The 23,921-nt window shown below is 49.2% G+C and overlaps 3 protein-coding genes across 4 annotated transcripts; 2 read left to right on the forward strand and 1 right to left on the reverse strand.

Annotated features, from left to right (window-relative positions):
- The first annotated feature begins 1,080 nt into the window (after window positions 1–1,080).
- LOC119221984 (5-aminolevulinate synthase, non-specific, mitochondrial-like) lies at window positions 1,081–4,852 on the forward strand. 2 transcript variants are annotated; one of them, XM_037478275.2, is made up of 11 exons: window positions 1,081–1,197; window positions 1,925–2,109; window positions 2,200–2,355; window positions 2,499–2,630; window positions 2,714–2,933; window positions 3,026–3,210; window positions 3,306–3,485; window positions 3,657–3,821; window positions 3,910–4,178; window positions 4,282–4,444; window positions 4,563–4,852. In XM_037478275.2, the coding sequence occupies exons 2-11, from the start codon at window positions 1,941–1,943 to the stop codon at window positions 4,721–4,723; spliced, it is 1,800 nt and encodes a 599-aa protein (XP_037334172.2). In that variant the 5' UTR covers window positions 1,081–1,197; window positions 1,925–1,940; the 3' UTR covers window positions 4,724–4,852. The 2 variants fall into 2 exon arrangements, with proteins under 2 accessions (XP_037334172.2, XP_062418689.1); XM_062562705.1 differs by lacking the exon at window positions 1,081–1,197 and adding an exon at window positions 1,582–1,751.
- Window positions 4,853–6,830: 1,978 nt separating this feature from the next.
- On the forward strand, window positions 6,831–10,967 carry LOC119222019 (dual specificity protein phosphatase 7-like). The gene is made up of 3 exons (XM_037478343.2): window positions 6,831–7,769; window positions 8,503–8,931; window positions 9,585–10,967. Exons 1-3 carry the CDS (start codon window positions 7,400–7,402, stop codon window positions 9,893–9,895), a joined length of 1,110 nt encoding a protein of 369 aa, XP_037334240.1. The 5' UTR covers window positions 6,831–7,399; the 3' UTR covers window positions 9,896–10,967.
- Window positions 10,968–15,783: 4,816 nt separating this feature from the next.
- On the reverse strand, window positions 15,784–19,100 carry tnnc1a (troponin C type 1a (slow)). Its single transcript, XM_062562712.1, has 6 exons — window positions 18,989–19,100; window positions 17,877–17,907; window positions 17,590–17,736; window positions 17,081–17,195; window positions 16,560–16,696; window positions 15,784–16,338 (listed from the first exon to the last, which is right to left on the reverse strand). Exons 1-6 carry the CDS (start codon window positions 19,010–19,012, stop codon window positions 16,307–16,309), a joined length of 486 nt encoding a protein of 161 aa, XP_062418696.1. The 5' UTR covers window positions 19,013–19,100; the 3' UTR covers window positions 15,784–16,306.
- Window positions 19,101–23,921: the final 4,821 nt, after the last annotated feature.

Consider the following 23,921-nt stretch of genomic DNA (forward strand, 5'->3'; position numbering starts at 1 on the left):
TCCGCTGTGCTTGTTGGTGCCCAGACGCTATGTGAGCGGATTACGTTGATTTATTGCTTTTGCAATCTGGAAGACTTAAGGTCCCTCACTTTATAAATGCTCAACATGAGATTTTTATTTACAATATCCTCCAGTAGGTGGAGGCAGTGTTAATTTTCTTTTATTCAACAATGTTTGGTAATAAAAATGGATGCTGAAAGCATTTTGCATACCAAATAATTTATGAAAACGTTATAAGGGTTATAGAAAGGGTTATAGAAAGGATGGGTGCACAAAAATGCACATTGCTAATCAAGTATTTAACAAATGTCACATTTACACCAGAAATATCTCCATTTTACCTAAATAAAGGACGTTTTATGTATTATGGCCCTAAAATACTTCCCATTCAGGACTGTATGAGGAGTGGGGAAGGCTGGCACCCGGCTTCTATCTAGATGAAAATACACCATGTACTATTATTACTGTACACTAAATAACAATCGACTGAAGCTCAAACATAAATGTACCGGGAGCAAAGAAACTTGCATTTTTTACTCAGACAAGCAGCTGACATGTTCTGCTACAGGTAGACCCCATAGCTCACACCTGAACCCAATCCAGGGCGAATACCCTGATGGACCCAGGCTCCGCCCACTTCCGGCTCCTCCTCAGAGACTTCCGCCTCTAGAAAACGTATTGTTTTATTGGCAGTTTTTTGATAAATTAGTCAAAGTTGAACTTTTTTTAACAATGCGTGTTTGGTAGTTTCATCTCTGAAAAAACATAATATGTAATATCAGAAGTCACTTAGCAGTGAAGTAAGTGAGTAAAATATTTTCCACTGTAATGTAGTAAAGAGTAAATAGTACCGTATCAGAAAAACCCTGGAATACCATAGAACAACTTTAATTAAATAGGAAATAGTAGTACCAAACATTCCTTGAATTGTCACATTTAAAAACAAGACTTGGGTCAAGAGAAATGGTCTCTTGAATGGACGTTGAGTGGTTTTTGTTTACAATAGAGGATCTTCGGCAGTATTACGTACATGCCAGTGGGCGTGGCTCCGTGCTTGCGCAACACACCGCTGCTACGTCACCGCAATGACCGGAGTGTTGTAAGATCTGCAACTGGAGTTTCCTCAACGTGAGACGTGAAAAGAAAAATCAGCCGAGGGAGACAAGCGTTGCATTTAGATCCTGCAGAATAAACCAGGTGGGTTATTATAACATAAGATAAATGATATGAAGGAATATCACAGGGATGGTTTGCATGTGGTCCAGTCTAAATTCATCAGAAGTGATTCCAAAAATCCGTCATTCAATATTTTTGTGGTGTGCAGTTAATTAAGGTTTACAATCTACAACTTAAATATGTTGTCCTTTCAGTGGTAATTAAAAAACCTAATAAGCCACTCATTTCTGGAATCAAAGTATTTGGTAACAACGCTAGTTGTTTGACGTGGTAGACCTTATGAGATCCAGCCTCTGTTTTTGACATATACAGGAGGGGGCGGGCAGAGGGGGGTGAGGTGGGTGCTGTGTGTTTCATCGGCTCCTTCGTTGCCAGACGTGTCCTCGAAAGGCCAAACCCTTTTTTCCACTTGTCAAGGACAGCTGACCGCGGGGGAGGCAGAATGAAAGCAGTCTCTTGGGCTTTCGTGATAACATCGCTCTCCAGTCTCACTGCTCACAGATTAGTGGGGAATAAGACATGTTTCGCAAGACATTTTTCATCTGTTACGTGAGGGCCGACTGGGATGTGTTCAGGTAAAACAACATAAATGTTAATATCTGTGTGGGAACTTCATCCTTGAATGAAGTGACCGGGTTGCATTTAAATATATTCGACCGCTGTGGAATCAACTGGATCAAGGGGAGAACCGTCTCATACTCATACTTCTTGATGCTTCTCCCTGTTTTTTCTCCCTTTTCTCATTCAGGTCGAGAGGCTCTCAAATGGACGCAGTGATCCGCCGGTGCCCTTTCCTCACCGCCGTGCCCGGTGTCGTCCTGCAGCTGGCTGGGAAGTGCTCGCTGGTCAGCCATGCCCAGAAGTGCCCCGTGATGATGGCCAGAGCCCTGTTCTCCTCAGCTTCTGTATCCAAAGGCACTCCAACAAACAACGGTCAGTAGTAAAGCACCCGATGTATTGACTGACTTGTTCAATGAAATGAATTAATTCTGTATTATTGAGATGTATCCCTGTCTTCTGCAGGTCCAAAGCATGACGCGAGATCACCTGCCATCCAGGCCGCAGGCTCCAAATGCCCGTTCCTGGCTGCAGAAATGGTGCAGAATAACAACAGGGTGGTCAGAGAGGCCGGCATGGAGCTGCAGGAGGACGTCCAGGAGATGCACACTCAGCGTACAGGTAGACAGCCTGTAACTGGATACTCATACAGTAGGTTGGTAATGTACGGTCCTGGTTTGGAGGACGCTCCACAGAAACGAATGTCGCATGTTGATCTGGAGGTCATTAATAGTCATCAGCGGGGTTCATCTTCCTTTGAACAGGGAAGAAAGACGTAGATTCGTCCGTTGTGGACCTTGTGGAGGCCGACGAGGCCAACCGAGTGTCACCGAAGAGCCTTTTTAGACCCTCGTCCTCCAGAGTGTCTCATCTTCTGAAGGACAACCTGCCCGAGGGTAAGTAAAGACGACCCTTTAATGCACAATCTATTCTTCCCAGTCAACCTCACAAAGCCCTGGTCCTGACCTCCCTCCTTCAGTCGTCACCTTCCAGTACGACAAGCACTTTGAAGAGAAGATCGAAAGCAAGAAGTCCGATCACACGTACAGGGTTTTCAAGACGGTGAACCGGAGCGCCACCCGCTTCCCCATGGCGGACGACCGCTCGGAGTCTCTCCGCGCCAAGAGAGACGTGTCCGTGTGGTGCAGCAACGACTACCTCGGCATGAGCCGTCACCCCAGAGTCACCCAGGCGATCGAGTGAGTCGGGGGATTCGTCGCCGATGAGGTACGAGAGCAAACCCTGGCGTGCCCCCTCAAAGTAAGAAAACCCTTTGACATCTTTCTTCAAGGAAGACGCTGCGAAAGCATGGCGCCGGTGCCGGCGGTACTCGAAACATTTCGGGGACGAGCGGATTCCACGTGGATCTGGAGCGCAAGCTGGCTGACCTGCACGACAAGGATGCCGCTCTGCTATTCACTTCCTGCTTCGTAGCCAACGACTCCACCTTGTTTACTCTGGCAAAGACACTACCAGGTGTAATTAAACAGATGCCTTCTGCTACACAAAGCTTTTATTTGAGTGGATATTTTCTTGATACATCACAGTATTTTCAACCCTCCACCTTCAAGGTTGTGAAATCTACTCTGACGCCGGCAACCACGCTTCAATGATCCAGGGTATTAGAAACAGTGGGGTCAAGAAGCTTGTCTTCCGTCACAATGACGTCAACCACCTGCATGAGCTGCTGGAGAGGTCCGACCCCTCTGCTCCGAAGATCGTGGCCTTTGAGACTGTGCACTCGATGGACGGTGAGTCTCAGTTTACCAGGACATTCAAAAGATTTCCTTCTTTCTAAAAAGAAAGGATAAATCACATCCTTGCATTTGACATGAACAGATGAAGCAGGTTTATCTGTTTTTTTCATTTGTATGATGACAAATCTTTGATTAGCCTAACGAGGGGCCGCGTGTCTTCTACAGGGGCCGTGTGCCCACTGGAAGAGATGTGCGACGTCGCCCACAAGTTTGGCGCCATAACCTTTGTGGACGAAGTCCACGCCGTGGGTTTGTATGGGCCCAGAGGGGGAGGGATCGGGGACAGAGACAGAGTCATGCACAAGATGGACATCATCTCTGGAACCCTTGGTAAGTAGAACTAACGGGGGATGAAGGGCGGGGGGGCATGGTAGCTCCCTGACCCCGGTTACCCATGTGTCATGGGTTCCTCTTCAAGGCAAGGCCTTCGGCTGTGTGGGCGGCTACATCGCCAGCACCGACGCCCTGGTGGACACCGTGCGCTCCTACGCCGCGGGCTTCATTTTCACCACCTCTCTGCCTCCCATGCTGCTGGCGGGGGCGAGGGAGTCCATCAGGGTCTTAAAAAGTGAGGAGGGCCGGGTGCTCCGGAGGAAACATCAGAGGAGCGTTAAGCTGCTGCGACAGATGCTGACGGACTCGGGCCTGCCGGTCGTCCACTGCCCGAGCCACATCATACCCGTGCGGGTAAACGGAAACCGCTCCTTTACCCGATGAGCGGGATTCGCGTCGATCCGATCGGCTGACTTTGAGATGCGACGCTGACGTGTGATGCGCTGTGTTCGGGCAGGTGGCCGACCCGGAGAAGAACAACGAGATCTGCGACATCATGATGTCTCGTTACAACATCTACGTCCAGGCAATCAACTACCCCACGGTGGCTAAAGGGGAGGAGCTGCTTCGCATTGCACCCACGCCGCACCACACCCCCCAGATGATGTTCTACTTCGTTGGTATGCCTATCTCATTAACATTAAGCTTTTTCTACGCTTTTAGGTGTACTTTATATCCATAATTTATGGCAAAGATGTTTTTCTCCTCAATGGTTTGCTCTCTGCTTCGTGTCCACAGACCGCCTGGTGAAGGCCTGGAAGGAGGTGGGCATGCAGCTGAGTCGGCGCTCCTCGGCAGAGTGCGACTTGTGCCGGCGGCCTCTTCACTTGGAGCTGATGAGCGAGAGGGAGAAGTCCTACTTCACGGGCCTCAGTCACGTGATATCGGCCGTGGCTTAAGAACACTCAAATCCCAACGAGCCCCACCACCCTTGCGGCATTTGACCTACATATTTATTATTCACATCAAACATGTTGCTGCGTATTGAAAGGTCCTGCTGCATTAAATAAACGTGTGGGTTGACTGATGATTGACTCTTGTTTATTTCCTTTTGAATACATATTCATTATGAATGCAGTAAGCCAAATTTTGACCGGAGAGTATTACTATGTGGGTTGTTTTACTGATTAGCTAATATGTAATCAGTGCAACCCCATACATGCACAGTATGTGGGTGAACCTTCATTACATGGTCACCTCTCCTCTCAGTTCTAAGATGTTCTTCTGCAGATTTACATCTCAGAAAGAAGGAGATGGAGAAGCATGTAGTTGTGGTAGGTGGCGCAGGATATATAATTTACTCTTACTTCCCAAAAAGATTGTATAGCTCTAACCTAAATAACACGCAAAAAGAAAAGTTAGATATTTTGCTATCCACGAAAAAAGTGCAGATATGGCGGCGTCCTGTTGTTTATTCACGAGATGCATTTCATGGTTTTCACCACACGGGGGCGTTCTGGTTCTCCTTATTTTGGGCGGGGGAGCTGTGAGCAGATGAGTCATAGCTGGTGCAGCAGCTTTCAAAGCAAAACCACTAGATGGTATCAATGGAGAACAGGATATTATGTTTCCCGTCTGTGCAGCGAGTAAGATCATATTGGGTGTAATAAAAGTAGTAATATGATTGGTCGGATGTATCCGTGGAGACATCTCTAGTATTTTATGTAGATTCTCAGAGAAGATAGAATATGAATGTGCGTATTGATGTTAGACATCTTCTACCCTGCGGCCCATGGTCTTCGTGTTTAGATTTTTTTTAAACGAGTCCATTAAGAAGCCTTTTGCTCCCACATGCGGAGTAACATCAATGGGGAGGAAGGCCTCCCTCCCATCCGTCTCATCCCCGGTGCCTCGGTGCTTCCCGCGGAACATCTGCCGCTAAAAGGCCCAGGAAGCAGCACCAGACACTGCGAAACCAAAGTGTTCTCCCTGGGAGTGAATCACCCTCAAATCACGCTTGGAGGATGTTATGTAACCAGAATTTACAGGTGGGAGTGGAGCAGTCACGTGACCACCACTATCGCGCAAGGGGCTATCATCATGCATCAAAACTCCACTCACGAGCCATTAGCCAACAAGTCGGATTTGGATTCACCGTACGGAGTAACACTACGTAGCACAATCAGCTTCCTGACATGTCCAACAAGGTCAAGCTTCCGCCTGAAATAACTCGCGCTTCACGTTCAGGGAATCCGGTAAATCTAGATAAAAGATTCCAGAAGAGGGTGTTGTTGGCAGAACGTTCTCATCGGTCGCACATTTCCTTCATCCGTTCACCGCCCATATGCGGGCTGCTCGGTTCCTTATTGCATCTGTGGGCAGGTCCGATGACTCTTTATGAATGAGCGAGAGTGTGTGTGTGTGTGTGTGTGTGTGTGTGTGTGAGAGAGAGAGAGAGAGAGAGAGGGAGGCGTGGATGTGCTGTGGTGTCGATGCACTCCATGGGCACTCGTCCACAGACACGCCGTGTGTAAAAGGTTTCCCCTTTCACCTCGTAAGGACATTGAAAAACCAGAGAAGGGAGAGGAAGTGAGCCATCTGGAGGGCGTGTCTGATGTGATGAAGATGACAACATGCTCGCATCACCGATCTGCGCATTTGTTGCTGTAAACGGATTATGAATGAATGAACAGGCATGTAATTGCATGTATGATGTGTAATAAAGTAATAGTTGTTGTAGAATCACTGCAAAGGAACACGTGTATATGTATGCAGGTATACAGTTATGTAATATGGACATGGCAAAAAAGAGTATTTTGGAAATCACGAAAGCACTTAAGGAAATGCCACATAGGCTAGAAGGACTTGGTTTAATAACGCAATAACAACACATGTCGTGTGTAATAATGACGTTGCACCTGATTTGATGTTCTCAAACCCAATAAGGGGATTATCATGCAAATTAAAACTAGGTAAAATGACGCAAGCCATTGAGCACTACATTGGGTTTGTTTGCATGATGAAATCATTCCAAAAAAAAAGTTCCACAGGTTCTCCGGTTTCTAAATAAAATTATACGGAGCGGACTGATTACATTGAGAACTACGGATGTCAAACTCTGTGTGAAAGTTCTGCTATGACTTTAAATCATAAGAAATAAACTCCTCCCTCTCGAGCTGCTCCGCTGTCAAGTTAAAAAAAAGAAAAACGAACTCGCGTGCATCGGGATGGTGAGACGAGAGTGCGCGAAGCGGAGTGTGGTGGAAGTTGTTGAAGAAGATCTTTTAAACACTCGGGTCTGACCCCCGCACACCGTGGATCCGGGTGGAAGGAGGTCTCCGTTATCTCCCCCCCCCCCGCCGCCCCTCCCCGGGAGCCGCTCGGGCTCTCTGACCGATGGAAACAGAGAAGAGGAAAAAAGGGGGAAATCTCTTCGCTCGACCCGAAGCGCCATGCACCGGCGAAGCGACATCTAACGCGTCTTTTACTACTTATATACCTCGGGTGAAATGTAGTTCGTCGTCCGGTGGAACATGTAGTACGCGCGCGGTCGCATGTGCGTGTGCGTGAGTGTGCGTCTGTCTGTTTTTTTTGTGTTTTTAACGCTTGCGTGTTAGCATGATATCGAGTCCGACATGTCTGACGTGACGCCGAGTAAAAGCGTGGAATGGCTGCAGCTGGAGTTGGAGTCCGGAGCCGCTTCTCTGCTGCTGCTGGACTGCCGCTCGCACGAACTCTACGAGTCTTCCCACGTAGAGACCGCCATGAACCTGGCCATACCGGGGCTGATGCTCCGCAGGTTCAGGAAGGGCAACATACCGATCCGGACCATCATCCCCAACCACGAGGACAAGGAGAAGTTCATTAGGCGGTGCAAGACGGACACGGTGCTGCTGTACGACGAGAGCACCGCGGGCTGGCAGGACGGCGGCGCCCCGGCGTCGGTTCTGGGTCTACTTCTTCAGAAACTGTGGGAGGACGGCTGTAAAGCGTTTTTCCTGGAAGGTAACGCAGTGTTTGCTTCCTTTTTTTAAATTAAGCCCCTTAAAAAAGACCCGTTAACAGGCGTGAAGAAAAATGCGTGCGACGTCAGGTCGGCTGCTGTGGAGTTTAGAACGTCAGAAGTTAAGTGACGTCGCGCGAACTGTTCGGCCGTCCTAATTAGCGAACGCCGAGCTAGCGTAGCATAATTTAGCATCTCTATTCGCGGTATTTAGCGGTCCATTATTTCTGTTTTTTTAAACACGAAGACGGTAGTGGACGTTAGAACAAACACCGATATTTGAATCTTTACGTCGAGGCGGCCGCGTTTTCTTTTATCTATTTTTTAAAATCTCGATTATTGATTTCTGATTATGGACGTGACGGACGCTGCTTCAGCGCCAACATTCGCCCGCGGCGGTTTGAAGGCTCCCCGAAGTTTGTGTCCCGGAGATTCTCAATTAAAATTCCAAAATGGCGGCGCCATGTTTTGCTCCAGCAGGAACGGGCATGCATTTCATGAATGGTTTCTTTTTAGGAGAGGGAGGGTGAGAGGAGGGGTGTGTGTGCGTGTGTGTGTGTGTGTGTGTGTGTGCCTGACAGCTCCGCTTCAATACCCAGCCGCCTCTTTTTTTCCCCTGTTGTTGTTGCGTGTAAACATGAATAGAAACAGGAACCAGAAGTGTGTCAGTTTTATTTTAAACAACAACAAAAGCTCACGTCGCCGGTGTGACTTTCTGTTACCTGGTGCTCGCAGGTGGATTCGTGAAGTTTCACACCGAGTACCCGGAGCACTGCGAGACCCTCCTGGACAGCTCCTGTCCCAGCTCCTCCCCGCCGCTCTCCGTCCTGGGCTTCGGGAACCTGCGGATCAGCTCGGACTGCTCGGACGGGGAGTCCGACCGCGAGCCGAGCAGCGCCACGGAGTCCGAGGAGAGCCCCGTCCCCGGCAACCAGCCGGCCTTCCCCGTCCAGATCCTGCCCTACCTTTACCTGGGCTGCGCCAAAGACTCCACCAACCTGGACGTGCTGTGCCAGTACAACATCCGGTACATCCTGAACGTCACACCCAACCTGCCCAACGTGTTTGAGCACGACGGCCACTTCCGGTACAAAAAGATCCCCATTTCGGACCACTGGAGCCAGAACCTGTCCCAGTTCTTCCCCGAGGCCATATCATTTATAGGTGAGTAGCTCAGTAACTCTGTTAAACTTAAAGCAGACACTTTTGTGTGTTTAGATGTTGTTGATTGTTTAGTTTTTGGTTTGTATCAACGAGGTCATCGCGCTCTAATTACGTTTAATAACAAGGTAACGAGCCGAGAATCATTTCGTGATAATGGCTGTTTCGGTACGCTGGTTTTGTGAATGGATTCGTGGGCGTTTTTTTTTCTATTATCGTCGAATGGCGGTTTCCACCGCGAGTTAAACATCAAACGCTCCCTTCCTCACCTCGCCGTTAGCGGCTGTTGCGCGACGACACCACAGAGCGACGACACTTGACTCCTGAAACTAATCCTGCACCATGGAGGCGTCGCATCACTATTATTATTTTTATTCATGATTTCGCCGCAGGCTGCTCACCGCCCTGAAACCACAGCGCGCAGTCGGACTTGTTTACGTCGCGCCGGGTCAATGAGCTGAAAGGTTTCGCTTTATAACGAGGAAGGAAATGTTGTCTTCTCTCTCTCTCTCTCTCTCTCTCTTTCTCTCTCTGCGGTGTTGAGTGCGAGTTCACAAGCATGCGTCGCTGAATCGCCCCACCCCCCCCGCGCCCTGTCAGTCGACGGCAGCAGGAAGCGCCTCCCAAATAACAAAGGGTTCCCTTGGTTCTTACAGATGAGGCCCGGTCCGAGCACTGCGGCATCCTGGTCCACTGCTTGGCCGGCATCAGCCGCTCGGTCACGGTCACCGTGGCCTACCTGATGCAGAGGCTCAACCTCTCGCTCAACGACGCCTACGACTTCGTCAAGAGGAAGAAGTCCAACATTTCCCCCAACTTCAACTTCATGGGTCAGCTGCTGGACTTTGAGAGGACGCTGGGGCTGCGCAGTCCCTGCGACAACCGCGCCGCCAGCGAGGAGCAGCTCTTCTTCACCACGCCGACCAATCACAACGTCTTCCAGCTGGACACCCTGGAGTCGACATGAGGGTCGATTGGATGGCCTTTTATTTTTTATTAAGTCGGTCCACGGTGTCTCTGAACCAAAGGGAACGTCGGTTCCAGCCTGCCTTAAATCCCCAACACAAGGATGACTCCGTCGTCATACGTGGCGTTCATCGTGACCGCAGGACACTTCGTAACTTTTGTATTAAATCCAGGATTGTCGTTTGACCAGCTGTGCGGCGGATGTTAGTGTTTCGATTATTGCCCTGAGACGGCCAATCAGAATGTGTTCTTCTGGGGGACCAATCTCGAGATATTTTCACGGTGTGCAAAATAAGCTTCGACAGCGATCCGGGCCTTGAAAAAAAAAACGTCCAGTTTTTCTTCTGACGAATGGAGATACCACAGAAAGTATATATTTTTATGAATACTTTCACTGATGTCCCGTTCAATACGTTTGTAAGATCCAGTAAAAGCCCACTTAATTAAAACATATCACTTTCCATAATTGCCCCTGTACATTCTAATTCTTATAACTGCATTATTTGCATGTGACCTTGTTTTGCAACTCCGTAGCTCACGTTTCCTGTTGTCGAGGCCTTGAACCACAAGTCCGACACCACCAGGTCGAGGCGGAGAGCGTGAGAGCGGCTTTTCGCCACGATTGAGAGGAACAAATGTGTAACTAATCGGTGCGTAAAAGGAATGGATGGTCTCCACGTTTCCTTTGGCCTGCAGCTACTCCCTTCTGATGGCACAACGTTTATTCAGCTGCTCTCTATTGCCCGTGCGTTCTCAGAACGGCGCGTTTGACGTGTGAGAGGAAATGAAAGGAAACAAGTTTGACGAAATGTGTTCTTACCTCAAAGAGAGACATTTTCAGGGATTTTTTTATACCAGTCATCTGTATCTCCTCGCGGCCTCTTAAAGTGCATCCAAGGGCTGTTTGCGTTTTGGTATGTTTGTCAAGATGTACATAAAATGCGGTTGCCATGGGGGGACATTTTCTTAAAATCATGAAGGATGCGAAAGTGACCCTGTTTTCCACCCGTATTGTATAGTATATGTAAAGCTAAATGTCCAAGACATTCTGTACAAGTTTATACAACAAATATATTGTATATTTTTGCTTGAAAATCATTTGTTTGTCCTGTTTTTACTCGACTTTCACTTTCACAAAAAAAAGAGGCGGTGTGGTCGATACCTCAGAGAAGTCCCGGCCCCCCCGTCGACCAAGATGCCTGATTTCCTGTTTCTCCCCGGCTCTCTTGAGACAAACACGAGTGGCAGGGCCAGATCGTACTCCGCCACGGCGTGGACACGCCCACCATTGTAACGCCACGGCGCGGACACGCCCACCACCAAAACCAGTCACTGGAGCAGCGGTGGAAGGAAGTGGGGCTCGACCACAGACACTTCGGCAGCCCTTCCTCCACAACTCGGGGGGGGGGGGGTGAAATTCAGTTGCGGCGTTAGGCAATATTCATTTGAGGCGTATAATCCTGTGAATAATGGCATCAGAGTCAGGATGATTATACGCAATATAAAGAAATAAGTGCTCTCTTATGTCATGTCAAGTCATATTTATGCAAAGCAGGGAATTCCCTTCCTTAAAGACCATATTTCATGAACAGCAGGCGAGCCTAAACCATGTACTTTAGATCTTCTTCAGAAATTACATTGTCACAACACGCTTTATGTGACCAGAGTTTTTTTTTTTTTTGTCTAGCCGTGATCACGCACATGCACAAGGGAAGCGCAGGCCAACGCTGTGCTGAGTCAGCATCGCCGGGGAAAGCAGATGTGCATGAGATGGACAGGATGTCGGACAGGCATGTGGCTGTGAGTGTGTGTGTGTGTGTGTGTGTGTGTTGTGGAGGCTGAGCAGAAGCCAGTCGGCGCTGGTTCACAGCTGCTGCGGTTGTGAGAACATAGTTAGCATACTGCATGGCTGACAATGATTTCACAGCTGCTTCTGCCTCTGATGCACAACAACTGGCTCCATGTCTTCCAGCTCGCCCTCACCGACAAACTCACCTTTCAGTCTCACTTGATGCCTTTTGTTCTCCCGCATCGTGACACGAAGATAAATGCGCCCAGACAGGTCATCCGAATATCTGACCCCGAGTGATCTCGCAACGTTTGCTCACAGCAGATGCTCACGGGCCCGGGGAGAATAATCCTAATCTGGGGATGACATCATCTCACTGAGGAGGGGGCCCTCTGAGCCGCTCCCTCGCTCTCTTGTAACATGTTACGGATGAGACGTTCCCTTTTAGCACCGGTTCAACGCCGCTGATGATCAACCGCGTCGGAATGGCATGCGTCGGAATGGCATGCGTCGGAATGGCATGCGTCGGAGTGGCATGCGTCGGAATGGCATGCGTCGGAGTGGCATGCGTCGACGCGCCAGTCAATTCCTCTCCGGCCTCGACAATCGGATCTAAATCAAAAAAGCCGTCAGCGATGCTTCCTGCCTCCGGGCGCTGTGGAAGGGTTTGTCGTGGGCCTCGTGGAGAGGAAGCACGCATTTAGAAGAAGGAACAAGGCCTCTAAAACTATCAACTTTAACATTGCCACCAACTAGTTTAGACATCTGCTGTTGCGACATCCATCGAGTCACCTGACCAGAAGCTTCTTATCTATCCAGAAACCCACCGCAGACACCCCAACTTCCCCCCCCCCTCAAAAAAAGCCCTTTGACACGACCTCAGAGCGAAGGCATGAACCCGCTCCTCCAGGGGGGGGGGGGGGGGGCGGGAAACGTGTTGATTGCTGGCGAGGACGAGACTGGGTCATGTGTGTGTACAGCGCAGCCACACGGAGCACTTGTGGCAGAGCGAGGCGGCGGGGGGGGGGGGGGAAATTTGGCCACCCGGTGGTGCGCGCGCATCACCCTGCACGCGTAAAAAAAAACAAGGTGACGTTTGTCTGCAGGCGGCTGGGGAACGAGAGGCAACATTCCTCGTCCGGCCGGGAGACCCAACACGAAGTAAGAGGGTCGCCTGGGAACCTCGGGAACGGAGGAGGGAGCAGTGGGAAACGAGTCACCCAAGGCCACGTCACCCAAGGCCACGCCTGGCTCCTGGCGAAGGACACGTCTGTGCTGCTGCTACATTAGGCACCAACGTAGTGAGGTCAAGAATTAACACTCCTCTATTATCTCTCCAGCTGAACAGGACATTGACATTGACATTTTGAAAAAAACACTCATTTGTACCACCTAACGTACGCACTCCATCCGTTGATTGAAAGTGGTAAAAATAGACAAAGCCTCCAGTGGTAAATTGAGAGGTGACAATCGCAGTCATTCAACTGGAATCAATGAGTAGTTCTTGTGGAATTGGAGAGCTGCGCCGTGGTCGCTGCGCCGTGGGCCGCCGTGGACACAGAGACGCAGTGTTCTGCACACCAGAAGTGGGATGAAGCATCGTGATGCTTTCTGTTTGTTCCAGTTTGATCTGCAGTCCTTCCTCTCTCTCTCTCTCTCTCTCTCTCTCTCTCTGAAAGTGTTCCACTTCCTCGTTGTTTATTTACGGCAACAAAAGCAACTGAGCATCTAGTCCCTGGAAACCGTCGAAATATGATTGTTCAAAGAAGGGATGCCAATTATAGATGACAGCACAAAATAATGCTTGTACCCCGAAAAACTAACAAAAAAGAAATCATTCAGAACCAGCAGCCCATAGTGAAACTTGAGGTGTTGGGAAGCATGTATTCATATTTCACAAAAAGGGTGAATGGTGAATGGAACATTTCCAGAGATTAGGCAGGCATTATTTAGGGCGCGAGGGAACAACTTTCGACACGGTTGTGACGCGGAGAAGCCGGTAAAACCGGAATCTTCTAGGAGCCCAAAGGCCTGCTGGCTTCAGTGCGAGGCCTGCGTGGGCCGCAGCGAGCGGTGAACTCCATTCACACGTCTATAGATCACATACGAAGGCAACCCACTGTCGGCTTGAATCAATGGCGCAGGATTGGGACGTTTTTCACAGAGCACCGAGACGCTTGTCTTGTGTCTGTGTGTGTGTGTGTGTGTGTGTGTGTGTGAATGGAGCCGGTTACATAATTTTTTATATCTTATACTATACCCAATCCCCTCTGATGTCAGTGTTACAGGGACTCACGTGAGGACACAGGGGGGGTGGGGAGGGGAGGGGAGGGGGGTGGGGGGGGGTCGTGTGTCCCTGAGCTGCATATTAAGTCACAAAAGGAGGATCATAACCGTGTGTTAATAACAGCGGGCATGAGTCATCAGGCTGTTACGTAACTGCGTCACTTCCCCCACCCAACTTGCTGCAAGTGCGCCACACCTCAGATTCATTCACACACACACACACACACGCCCGGCCTCCCATTGATGGGGGGGAGGGGGGGGGGGCAGAGCAGCTGCAGCGACCACGAGGACCCCCGATGGAGAGTCAGGGATGGAAATGATATGGATTCATTTTAGGAAATGGACCCAAATGAACCCTGTTTTTCCAAACAATGGTATGGTATAGCTATTATTCAAATACAATTCCAACAACCTCTCCCTGTCCTCACCAGACATGTGTGTTTACTTCTGGGGAACCGTGTAGTGCCATGAAACGACCCCCCCCCCCCCCCCCCCCCCCCCCCCCCCTCTCGGTCCAAACAAACAGATGTAACCGCGTTTTCCTGCTGACACCAAGTGGCCACAGTGCGAACTGCAGCCACTTCACCGGCTGACTCCACACTACAGAAACACTCGGGAGTAATATCAAGGAACTTTTATATTTCTCTACTCCTCTGAACATGAAGCTAAGACTCACATGCAGGCGTCTGGAATCCGATGGGTGAAATGAACCTGCAGATTCGTGCCAACACGTGGCAGAATTAAAGCCGTTTTAACAATAGAACTGTTGGCCCCTTTGCAGTTAAATAGCATTCTTAATATGGACAAAGGCATCTGATTGTCAATCCAGATCCCCTAACATGGGCACTAACATGATTAGACATAAATAGCTCCCGTCTCAATAGACTGCGTAACTCAACACGTACGCGGCAACCACACAAATATTTGAAATGCCGCAGACGAGAGCTCCCATAGAATCCGAATCGCACGGACACGTCAGCTTCCAAGGCAAACAGGGCCGATTCACACAAAAAGGCTTCTTGTTTTTTGACATCACATCCGTGATATTTCAGTGTGTTGAACTGCTGTTGTGAGCAGCAGGGAGGCGAGCATGTGATCGGGCCTGCAGAATCCAAAGAGCAGCGAGGCGAATCGGGTACAAGATTGTAAACTTAAGTGTCGTTTGACTCTACTGAAAAGCACCGGCCAATCAGGGGCATAGGAACGCTGCTCTGTTCTTCAACGCAAAATTAAAAAAAGAGAGTTATCTTTATCCTGCATTGCTATTTATCAGTTCATATTGTAAAGCGGGAGTTGCCTTGGAGATATGGACTGTAGAGATGCTTAACTTCTCTCCATCATGATGGGAGCAGGCAGCACACGGCTTGTGCTCAAAGTCACCAAAAAAAACCCCAACTATTTTACAATGTCTCTGTCCAGAAATTGAGACCCGGTCACTCAAGCTGAGGTACAGACCTTTTTTGTGAAAAGCTTCATGTAGGAAGTATGGTTTAAATAAGAAACAGATCAAATGTTGTCTTTAGATCATCTTGAGTAAGCAGGTGATGATTTCTGGTAAGAGACGTTTTTTTTTGGTCTCCTTTTGCACCAGAAGACGAGTATTGATTCCCATCACAATGGCGAATGGTAACCCGACATCGCCAAAACTAGACGACCAGCAAAAAAACAATTTTGATTCATGAATAGCACTAAAAAGTAAAAAGAGAAAAAAATACATCTATTTTTTAAACTTTGGGTTGAACTTTAAATTGCAAATTATAAGAACTTTAAAACTAGACGATTCAAACCAAATGAAAAATTGACTACATGACGGCTCCGACAAATGCATCGTGTTTATTACATGGGTGCACATTTCAAACTGACATTTAGTGTTGCAGTATGATAGATATGCATTCCAGGGGCCCCCGAGAGGAGGCTGAAGAGCCCAGAGGGTCTCCTAAACATACCGAAATGTACACAACGTGCACACCAGGACACACGCGTGCAGCACACTAACTGGATCAGTACCGCTGCTCTTGGAGTATGCCTCGTGCACCACGTCATGCGTCACGTTGCAGCTAAACAACACCAGCTTCTCAAAAGGGAAACGTAAGTCATTTGGATACATTTACACAAATTCTGTATACACGGGCACCGAAAAGTAGTTACAGACTGTATTTAGAACGATGCAAAAGATGGTAGAAAAAAGAAAAAAAAAACGCACAAACATTCAGCTGCAGTATTCGAGTCTTGCAAAGTCGTCCCCATCGTTTCTATCAGCGGGATTCCAAAATCAGCTTCCGGCTTTCCGCGTGGACGTACAACAATAACACCGTGGCCTCGTCTCTGGTTCAGGGTTTACTCCACTCCTTTCATGAACTCCAAGAACTCTGCAGGGTTAGGGGAAGACACGGTAAGCAAGTGACCTCTAAGAAAAAATTGTACTCATAATGGAACTTATCTATAACATGTTTTGAAACTGCGTATTTGATGAAAATTGTACTTTCTTATTACTTGTTCTTCTGAGTTTGTATCTCTGTGGTGGAAATGCACTTATTGTAAGTCGCTTTGGATAAAAGCTAAATGACTTCACATTTAAAAACGTCCTCACCATCGTAGTCAATTTTTCCGTCGTTGTTCTTGTCCCCGTCTTTCATCAGCTCCTCGATGTCGTCCTCCGTAATGGCCTCCCCCGTAGACTCCAGCATCATTTTCAGCTCGTCCAGGTCGATGTAACCGTCTGCGTTCCTGCCAAAAAGGGAGTGAGATACATGAAGGCACAAAGCCTAGGTTGGGCTCCACAGATGTGCGTGACATGTGACCGACTGTGTAAGTCTTATTGGAACACTTCATTGTTAGACCGAGAGAGAGAGGTTTGTGCTTTGATGCTCAGGCGAGGTGTCTGGCTCACACGCAGTGGGTGTTTGAAATATTCCGTGCTGTCAAAAAGGATTAAGGAGCAAACGGCGCGCTGTGCTCTGCAGAGCCGCCTGGCATTTTGTCAGAACACATAATTGCACGTGCGGGGAAGTGTATGAGGAGATACGAGGAGTTTTGTCACAGGTCTGCAGGGATTTACTCTCTCGACACGAAGGGGACGAAGCTGCAAACTGCAGGTTTTCAAAAACTCACTTGTCGAACATGCGAAACAGCTCCGCCAGTTCCTCCTCAGACTTCCCTTTGCTGTCGTCCTTCATGCATCTCACCATCATGACCAGGAACTCGTCGAAGTCCACCGTGCCGCTCCCTGCACACCAAACACTGCGTTTCAGCGAGTAAAACTCGGGAAGGCCCAATCGATTAAACACAACGTTCTAATATGAACTACGTACTGTGCCGTTAAATGTCCCCCTCTGTGCCACTATTTGACAGCGTGACGACATGCATCGAAGCTTCATAACGCGAGTCCCCGATGCTACTTTTGAGGTTTTTCGTCACTAAGGCACAGAGAGAATTCAAGTTGTCCCGCGTATCATCCGATACGCGCTTCTCTTTAACTCAGCCCGACAAATCTTGTTGGGAGTAAGACCCCCCCCCCCCCAACGACAATGGTCTGACATATAGACCCCAGGGGGGTCTGAACAGCGAAGGAACTTCCGGAGAAGTCGGCGGCAATCATCTGGCCGCTTGGTGTGATTTACCGTCCTCGTCCACCTCGTCAATCATCTCCTGCAGCTCCTCCGGGGTTGGGTTCTGCCCGAGCATCCTCATCACCTTCCCCAGCTCCTTGGTGCTGATGCAGCCGTCCTCCGCATCCTGCACGAAGATGTCGAAGGCGGCCTTGAACTCTGCGAGAAGGAAATGAGCGTGATGCGACGCTGGACGGGTTTGAGCCACGCTGTCGTAAGCAGCTGTCTGCACTGTACGCATCATACTTTGAGAGGTCCACATTTACACGGGTAAAGTCAGAATTTGGTTTTTAACGCACCGTTTTTCTGCTCGTCCGTCAGCTGCTCAACCTGCAAGAAGCAAAAAAAGTTGATGTACTAAATGCTTTGGCTCTCTGATTGGAACCAATGCAGGAAACTACTTTATTTTTTGCATTCTCCGTTATTTGTGTATGTTACTCTTACATCACTGTGCATGTCTCAACCATTAGTGGGTTTCACTTCTGGTAAATCCATTAGAATATCTGAACTTTGTTTTCAGTCATAGAGATAACATCTTTGCCCCCAAACACAGTGGGCCATCCCTGACAGAACCACCTATACATCATGTGAGAGCCAGTAAGAGGAGGAGTTAAAAATAAACAGACAGGATCAGGAACCACCGATAAAGGACACAATACACGGCGCTTTGAATTAGCATAGCTGTGGATCTGGCCCAACAATGGAACAGTAATCCTGGAAAAGCCACCTCGAATGAAAGAGGCAGACAGCTGCTTATGTAAGAGTTATTGTGTGTCGTCCACTATGAATTAAACACACACACACACACACTTGATATGTGAAGAAAAGAAACGGTCCATCCAAACAAACAAATGCACAAGGCTGTGTGTGCGCTCTCTGCATGTCTGCGGCGGGGCGTGAGTGGACGGGACAGCCGGCTGACCATCCGCAGCCACTCGGCTTTCGGGCTCACAGATAATGCTGGAATTCAGGGGCGGGCGGGGGGGGGGGTGTATCTAAACCTGAAGCCCTCCTCTGGCTCCAGAGGCCCGAGGACCCGGAAAGGCGTCTGAGCAACCGGCCCAAATTAGGCGCGCGGGCCTGCGACCTGTCCCGGCCCCCTGAGTGGCTCCTGTCAGCACCGATAGGAAGCCGAAGTGGGAGAACATCTAGGGACGTATATGGTATCCTCCTAAACATCGGCCACGTGATGGAGGTGATGGAGGCAAGCAGGGATTTGTCAAGTAGTGTCAGATGAACGCAGTGATGGAGGACTTTGGTATATGAATGAACATCATGGTAATAAAATAAACTTAAAGACGTATGGTTTTTGACCCAAAGCCACATCGCCGACATTCAGTTCACACACACAGATTCGCCCTTAAGTTTTCATGCGTCGAGCATCCGACAAAGTAAAAAGGAGAGGACGTACCGCTGCCTTGTAGATGTCGTTCATGGTGGAGGCTCGTGTGCTGCCTGTCCCGTCAGCGTCCTGGCACAGAGGAAGGAGGTTGTGTCCAGCTCAGGGCAGGACACTGGCCTCATCCTGGGAGGGTTTTATAGCAGGAGCCTGGCGCTGCTTGGTCCCCCCCACCCCCCCTTCCCAAAGCTCCTCACCACATCACCCGCCCCTCCTCCTCCTCCCCCCCCATGGACCCCAGCCTCCCCTCGGTTTTGTGCCTCGGCGTGTGTTTGTGTGTCATTTGTCACAATCACCCGGCTCAGATAAAAATGCGGCAGCTCTTAGGGGGGCATACTTTGGATTGGAATGAAGTGAGGGGGGCATGGTGAGGCCTAATCTCCAGGGAGGGGGGCTGTAGAGACACTCAACATTCCTCTAGACCTGGAGCAGAGACGCAGAGGGCTCTGGAGGTTGTGTGTGTGTGTGTGTGTGTGTGTGTGTGTGTGTGTGTGTGTGTGTGTGTGTGTGTGTGTGTGTGTGTGTGTGTGTGTGTGTGTGTGTGTGTGTGTGTCTAGGACAGGACCGACTACGGCCAGCACACCGTGAAAGGAGGAGAGAGAAGGAGGGGAGATCTGTGGGGCGAAATATAGATTTCCCTTCACGGCAGACATTTTGACTCACTGGGGCAAATAATAACATTAATGATGCTTCCATTCCATCTAAGGCTCCTGGTGAGCCCTGACACTGGACCCGGAGCAGATCGATGTAATGCAGTTGAAGGTTCTGTTGTTGGTTACACCTGTGCTTTCAATGAGGTCACATGTGGGAATGTGAGGGAAATCAACTCTTTTTTTGGCGGCTCAAGGGGCATCCTCACATCTACGTCTGTAGAGAAAGAGAAAAGATAAATAAATGATTCACCTACTCCAAATAAAACACAAACAACATCACATTATTTCATTTACGGCAAGAGGTTTTGAGGATTCTGCCTCAACCACAATATATTAGAGTTGAATTACAACATGGCAACATTATCTTATTATATATCTCTAGAATCAGTGGGCGACTGGAACTTTTTCTTCTTTTAATGAACAATAGCAGCCATCCATGAAAACTATTCAGTCCTTTTGGATTATCCAGTGTAACGGAGATGAATCTGAGAAAACAACTGCATCAAACCCGGGGCAAATGAAAAGGTTGCAGCAAACCAACCCTTCGTCAAGAAAATACATACTGTGGTTTCCCCACGGATCAAACCACGCAAACATACTTGCGTCTGGTTTTGTCCCACGTGCCTCAATCATCTTTCATCCAAGGATTTAAACTCCGAGCCTTCGTGTGCTACACAGACTCTGCCGGCAGGGGGCGCTGTTCACTACGTTTCGACTCAATTAAACCGGTGCGGGAGCCTGCCTCAGGGTATCCAATTTAATCTATCCACTGTGCGGTAGGTGAGAAATCTGGGTCAAACAAACCAAATACTTGCAGACACATTTAAATTGAATTGTACACAGTGCAAGACTTTGCAGCCCCCCACCCACCCCCCGTCCCCCTTTGTCCCCTCCCTCCATGATTTTTGGAAACGAGGCCATCTCAATCACAGAGCTCCCGCACGCGCGCGCGCGCACGCAGTGGCAGGCATTCTCAGTGACGACTGATCCTGCTGGTTGGTAATGGGCTGCTAATGGAGACTGGCACAGCTCACGAGCATCGTGCAGCCACTCAGAGACACGCAGAGAGCTCGCGGTGAACAACATGTCCTCCTCTTCCTCAGAGGCAGACACAGATCTCCCGCCATGCAGTGCACATGCAAAGGTAGAACCCCCGCACTGGAAATAGACGGGCGGATATAGGTGAGGAGGGGATGTAAGGTGTGTGTTGGGGGGGGGGGGGGGGGGCTGCAAAGTCTTGCACTGTGTACAATTCAATTTAAATGTACGCACAGTGGATAGATTAAATTGGATTGGGGGGAGGGATGGGGGCAACATGAGGGGTTTTTTTGTGATGCTTTTCCGCGCGTGCTCTTTGGCTCGTTCATTAAATGCCCCCTAAATGAAAAGCACACTGCGGGGAGTTCAGTGGAAATGAAACGTCATCGACGCCTCAATCAGCTGGAACCCGAACGCATACTGATGAGTCCGCATGGTCGGACGGATCCAGTCTGGTGGGAGCCAAGACGAGTAAGCAGCGCTCTGCAGGGGGCACTAGATTCTAATGTAACGCTTCCACAAGCGTGCACGCGCGCGCGCACACACACACACACACACACGCAAGCTGTAGTACCGAAAGGCTGGCACGCGCACCGAAGAAAGCATATGTAAGTGCCGTTTCATTGGAGCTCTCCACCAATTTCCTTTTACAGCGCGCGGCTGACGAAAGAGCCCGCCATCCCCTGCGCGCGGCGCAATCAGACAGCGCATCGCAAAACACACAATTCACCGCACACCGCTTTTTGAGGGGTTGCCATAGAAACTCAGCCGGGTAGAAGCGGGCAGAAAATGAGAGGAGATGAACGGGGCTATTTCCCCTCACACACACACACACACATACACACCATCCACCTCCCTCCCTGCCGCCACATTGTGTCCTCAGAGTGTCTGCATTGTGCCTCTTATGCGCGTTTGCTCGCTTTGGCATTGCTTAAGCATATGGAGGGGGGGGGGAGGGGTGGGGGGGGGGGGTCACAATTAGGGTTTAATCATGTTTGTTTGTGCTCCAGAACCCTTCATGCAAATGTACTAAATCCACAAGTCCAAATGGTTACACTCTATATGTCTCAAGCTGCTTTCAGCTGCTTTACGCATGCATTCAACCAGGCTGTTTGAAGTTGCACAAGCGTGCACATTGTGCACGTAACAAAGCAATAGATTGTTGAACTGGCTTGTTATCTATAAAAAAGAAGAATTCCACCAACAACCCCCCCCCAAATCTTGTTCCTGCAGAAACCATTAAAGAGTCCACGTGTCGAACTGCCCGCAGAGGCTCTCCTCATGCTCGCAGTGTACTGAATCAGCTGGACTGCATTGGTGGAGATCCACTCCTACAGCATCCATCATGTCAATGCAAATGCTCGTGTGATGTAACGATCGGGTTGACGTGCAGCTGAGCTTGAAGCAGAGGACCTCCTGCTCCTCCTCACCTCCGAAGGGGGCGGAGGAGGGCCGAGCCTGTCACTCTCTTTCCTCCTCACTCTATTCTTTCCTCCACTTCTCCCTCCATCCATTTCCCCTCCGCCTCCTTTCATTGATGACCAACCTGCCAGCAGCTCCTGTTTGTGGCAGGAAGTGAACGCTCTGCATGAGGCTGAGCGATACGGCGTTTCTGAAAAGCATCTCTGCCCGTCCAGTGAGCGCTTCATCGGGGAGGCCCGATCGCTGATGGGTGACAATGTCTAACCCGAATGGAGGGCAGTGTCCTCGGAGGTGAGGGAGAGGGTGTTCTTCGCCGTGCTTCACTGCGCTCAGTGGTCTCTTTCTGGAGCCGAGGCACTTGGCGTTACGCAGTGTTCCTTGCATCAGAACCCTAATGAGCCAGTGGCCACATTAGACGGAGCCGCACACTTGCGTCTCTGCCCGGGGCCAGCGTTTTCCAGTCCACTGGGCCACCAAGTCGCCCAGCACCCTTTCAGTCCCCCCCACTCCCCCCAACCCTGCTCTTACAACCTCTATCGTAGTGTATGAGACACCCAGAAAAGACTTCCTCTCAGATACATGAAGAAGAAGTTCCCTTTGAGCAAGAGAGAAGATGTGTTGAGTGATTCATCATCGAACACAATTTTAGAATGGCAATGTGAAAGAAAGAAAAAAGATATACACACACACACACATCATTCTGCTGCATCCCGAATAGATGAGAAAGTTAGTCATTTCTGTTCAGGGTCATTACATTAATAACATAGATGATATATCCGTCATAAACACAATTACCCATGAAGCAACTGGAGTGAACTTAAGACCTAATGTTTCATTTGGTCTTCGGGTGAGCACAAAAAATTGTTTTATAGCCCTGATACTACTTACTTGTTACTTAGTATTTCAGGTTTTATGCCATTACAGATCATGACAGTTGTTTTCAAGCTCAGCAACGCATTACTAATAGTTCAATTCAATATAATTGTAGAATAACATGAGGAAAACAAAATAGACACATATTTGTTTAAGAATGGCCTATATAGCACATATAAATATAAATACTTCACTACTTGGAGAAGAAAGAATACGCAATGGTTATTTTTGCATGTTGTCGCCTGCATCGCACGGTCGAGCCGCTTCCTCAAAGCAAAGAGCTGCCAGTTGGGTTAACGGCACGCAGCAAGTACTATATTTGAATACAGTAGCTTGCATTTTGAAACCCATAGAAATGAAGCCTACGTATGACTGGGAGTAAAAATCCTCCCTGCGTGCACGCACACACATTTTGGATTTGTCACTGCCTTCTCCTCTTCCCCTCAAATAGCAGCTCCCTGAAATGGAATCTGCAGGCCCCCGAGGCTTTCTGACAATGTTTCAGACATCGCCGAGTAAAACGAGCAGCGGCTACAACTTCAGCGAACGTCGCAAATGAAAAAGTTTGCTGTAGCATCGCTGTGCTGCAGCTACCTTCTCTGTCGACTCTTGTCTGCTGTACTTCTGTCCTGGTATTTGACCTGCACTGTGTGATGTGTCCAAGATAAATGTCTTTGCAGTGGCTCTGTAACTGGTGTGTGCTGCCTGAGCCCTGAGCAGACTGTCAGCAGCGCTAACGCTAACCCAGGCGCACGAAACGTCCCAACGGTGCACACCTCGCGTCCCACAGAAACCAGCCTTTATTGGATGACCCTACGATGTTGATTATGTTCCCTCCGGAGTTTGCCCTTTCCAACGGAGACACGATGAACCGCGCACCAATGGGAGCCCTTAGATGGCGCAAACGTGATGTAGTGCCATCTCCCTGCTGCCGTAATGACAGAAAACTTTCTGCCTTC

This window comes from Pungitius pungitius, chromosome 1 (assembly GCF_949316345.1).
Source record: "Pungitius pungitius chromosome 1, fPunPun2.1, whole genome shotgun sequence".
In the NCBI taxonomy this organism is placed as follows: Eukaryota; Metazoa; Chordata; class Actinopteri; order Perciformes; family Gasterosteidae; genus Pungitius; species Pungitius pungitius.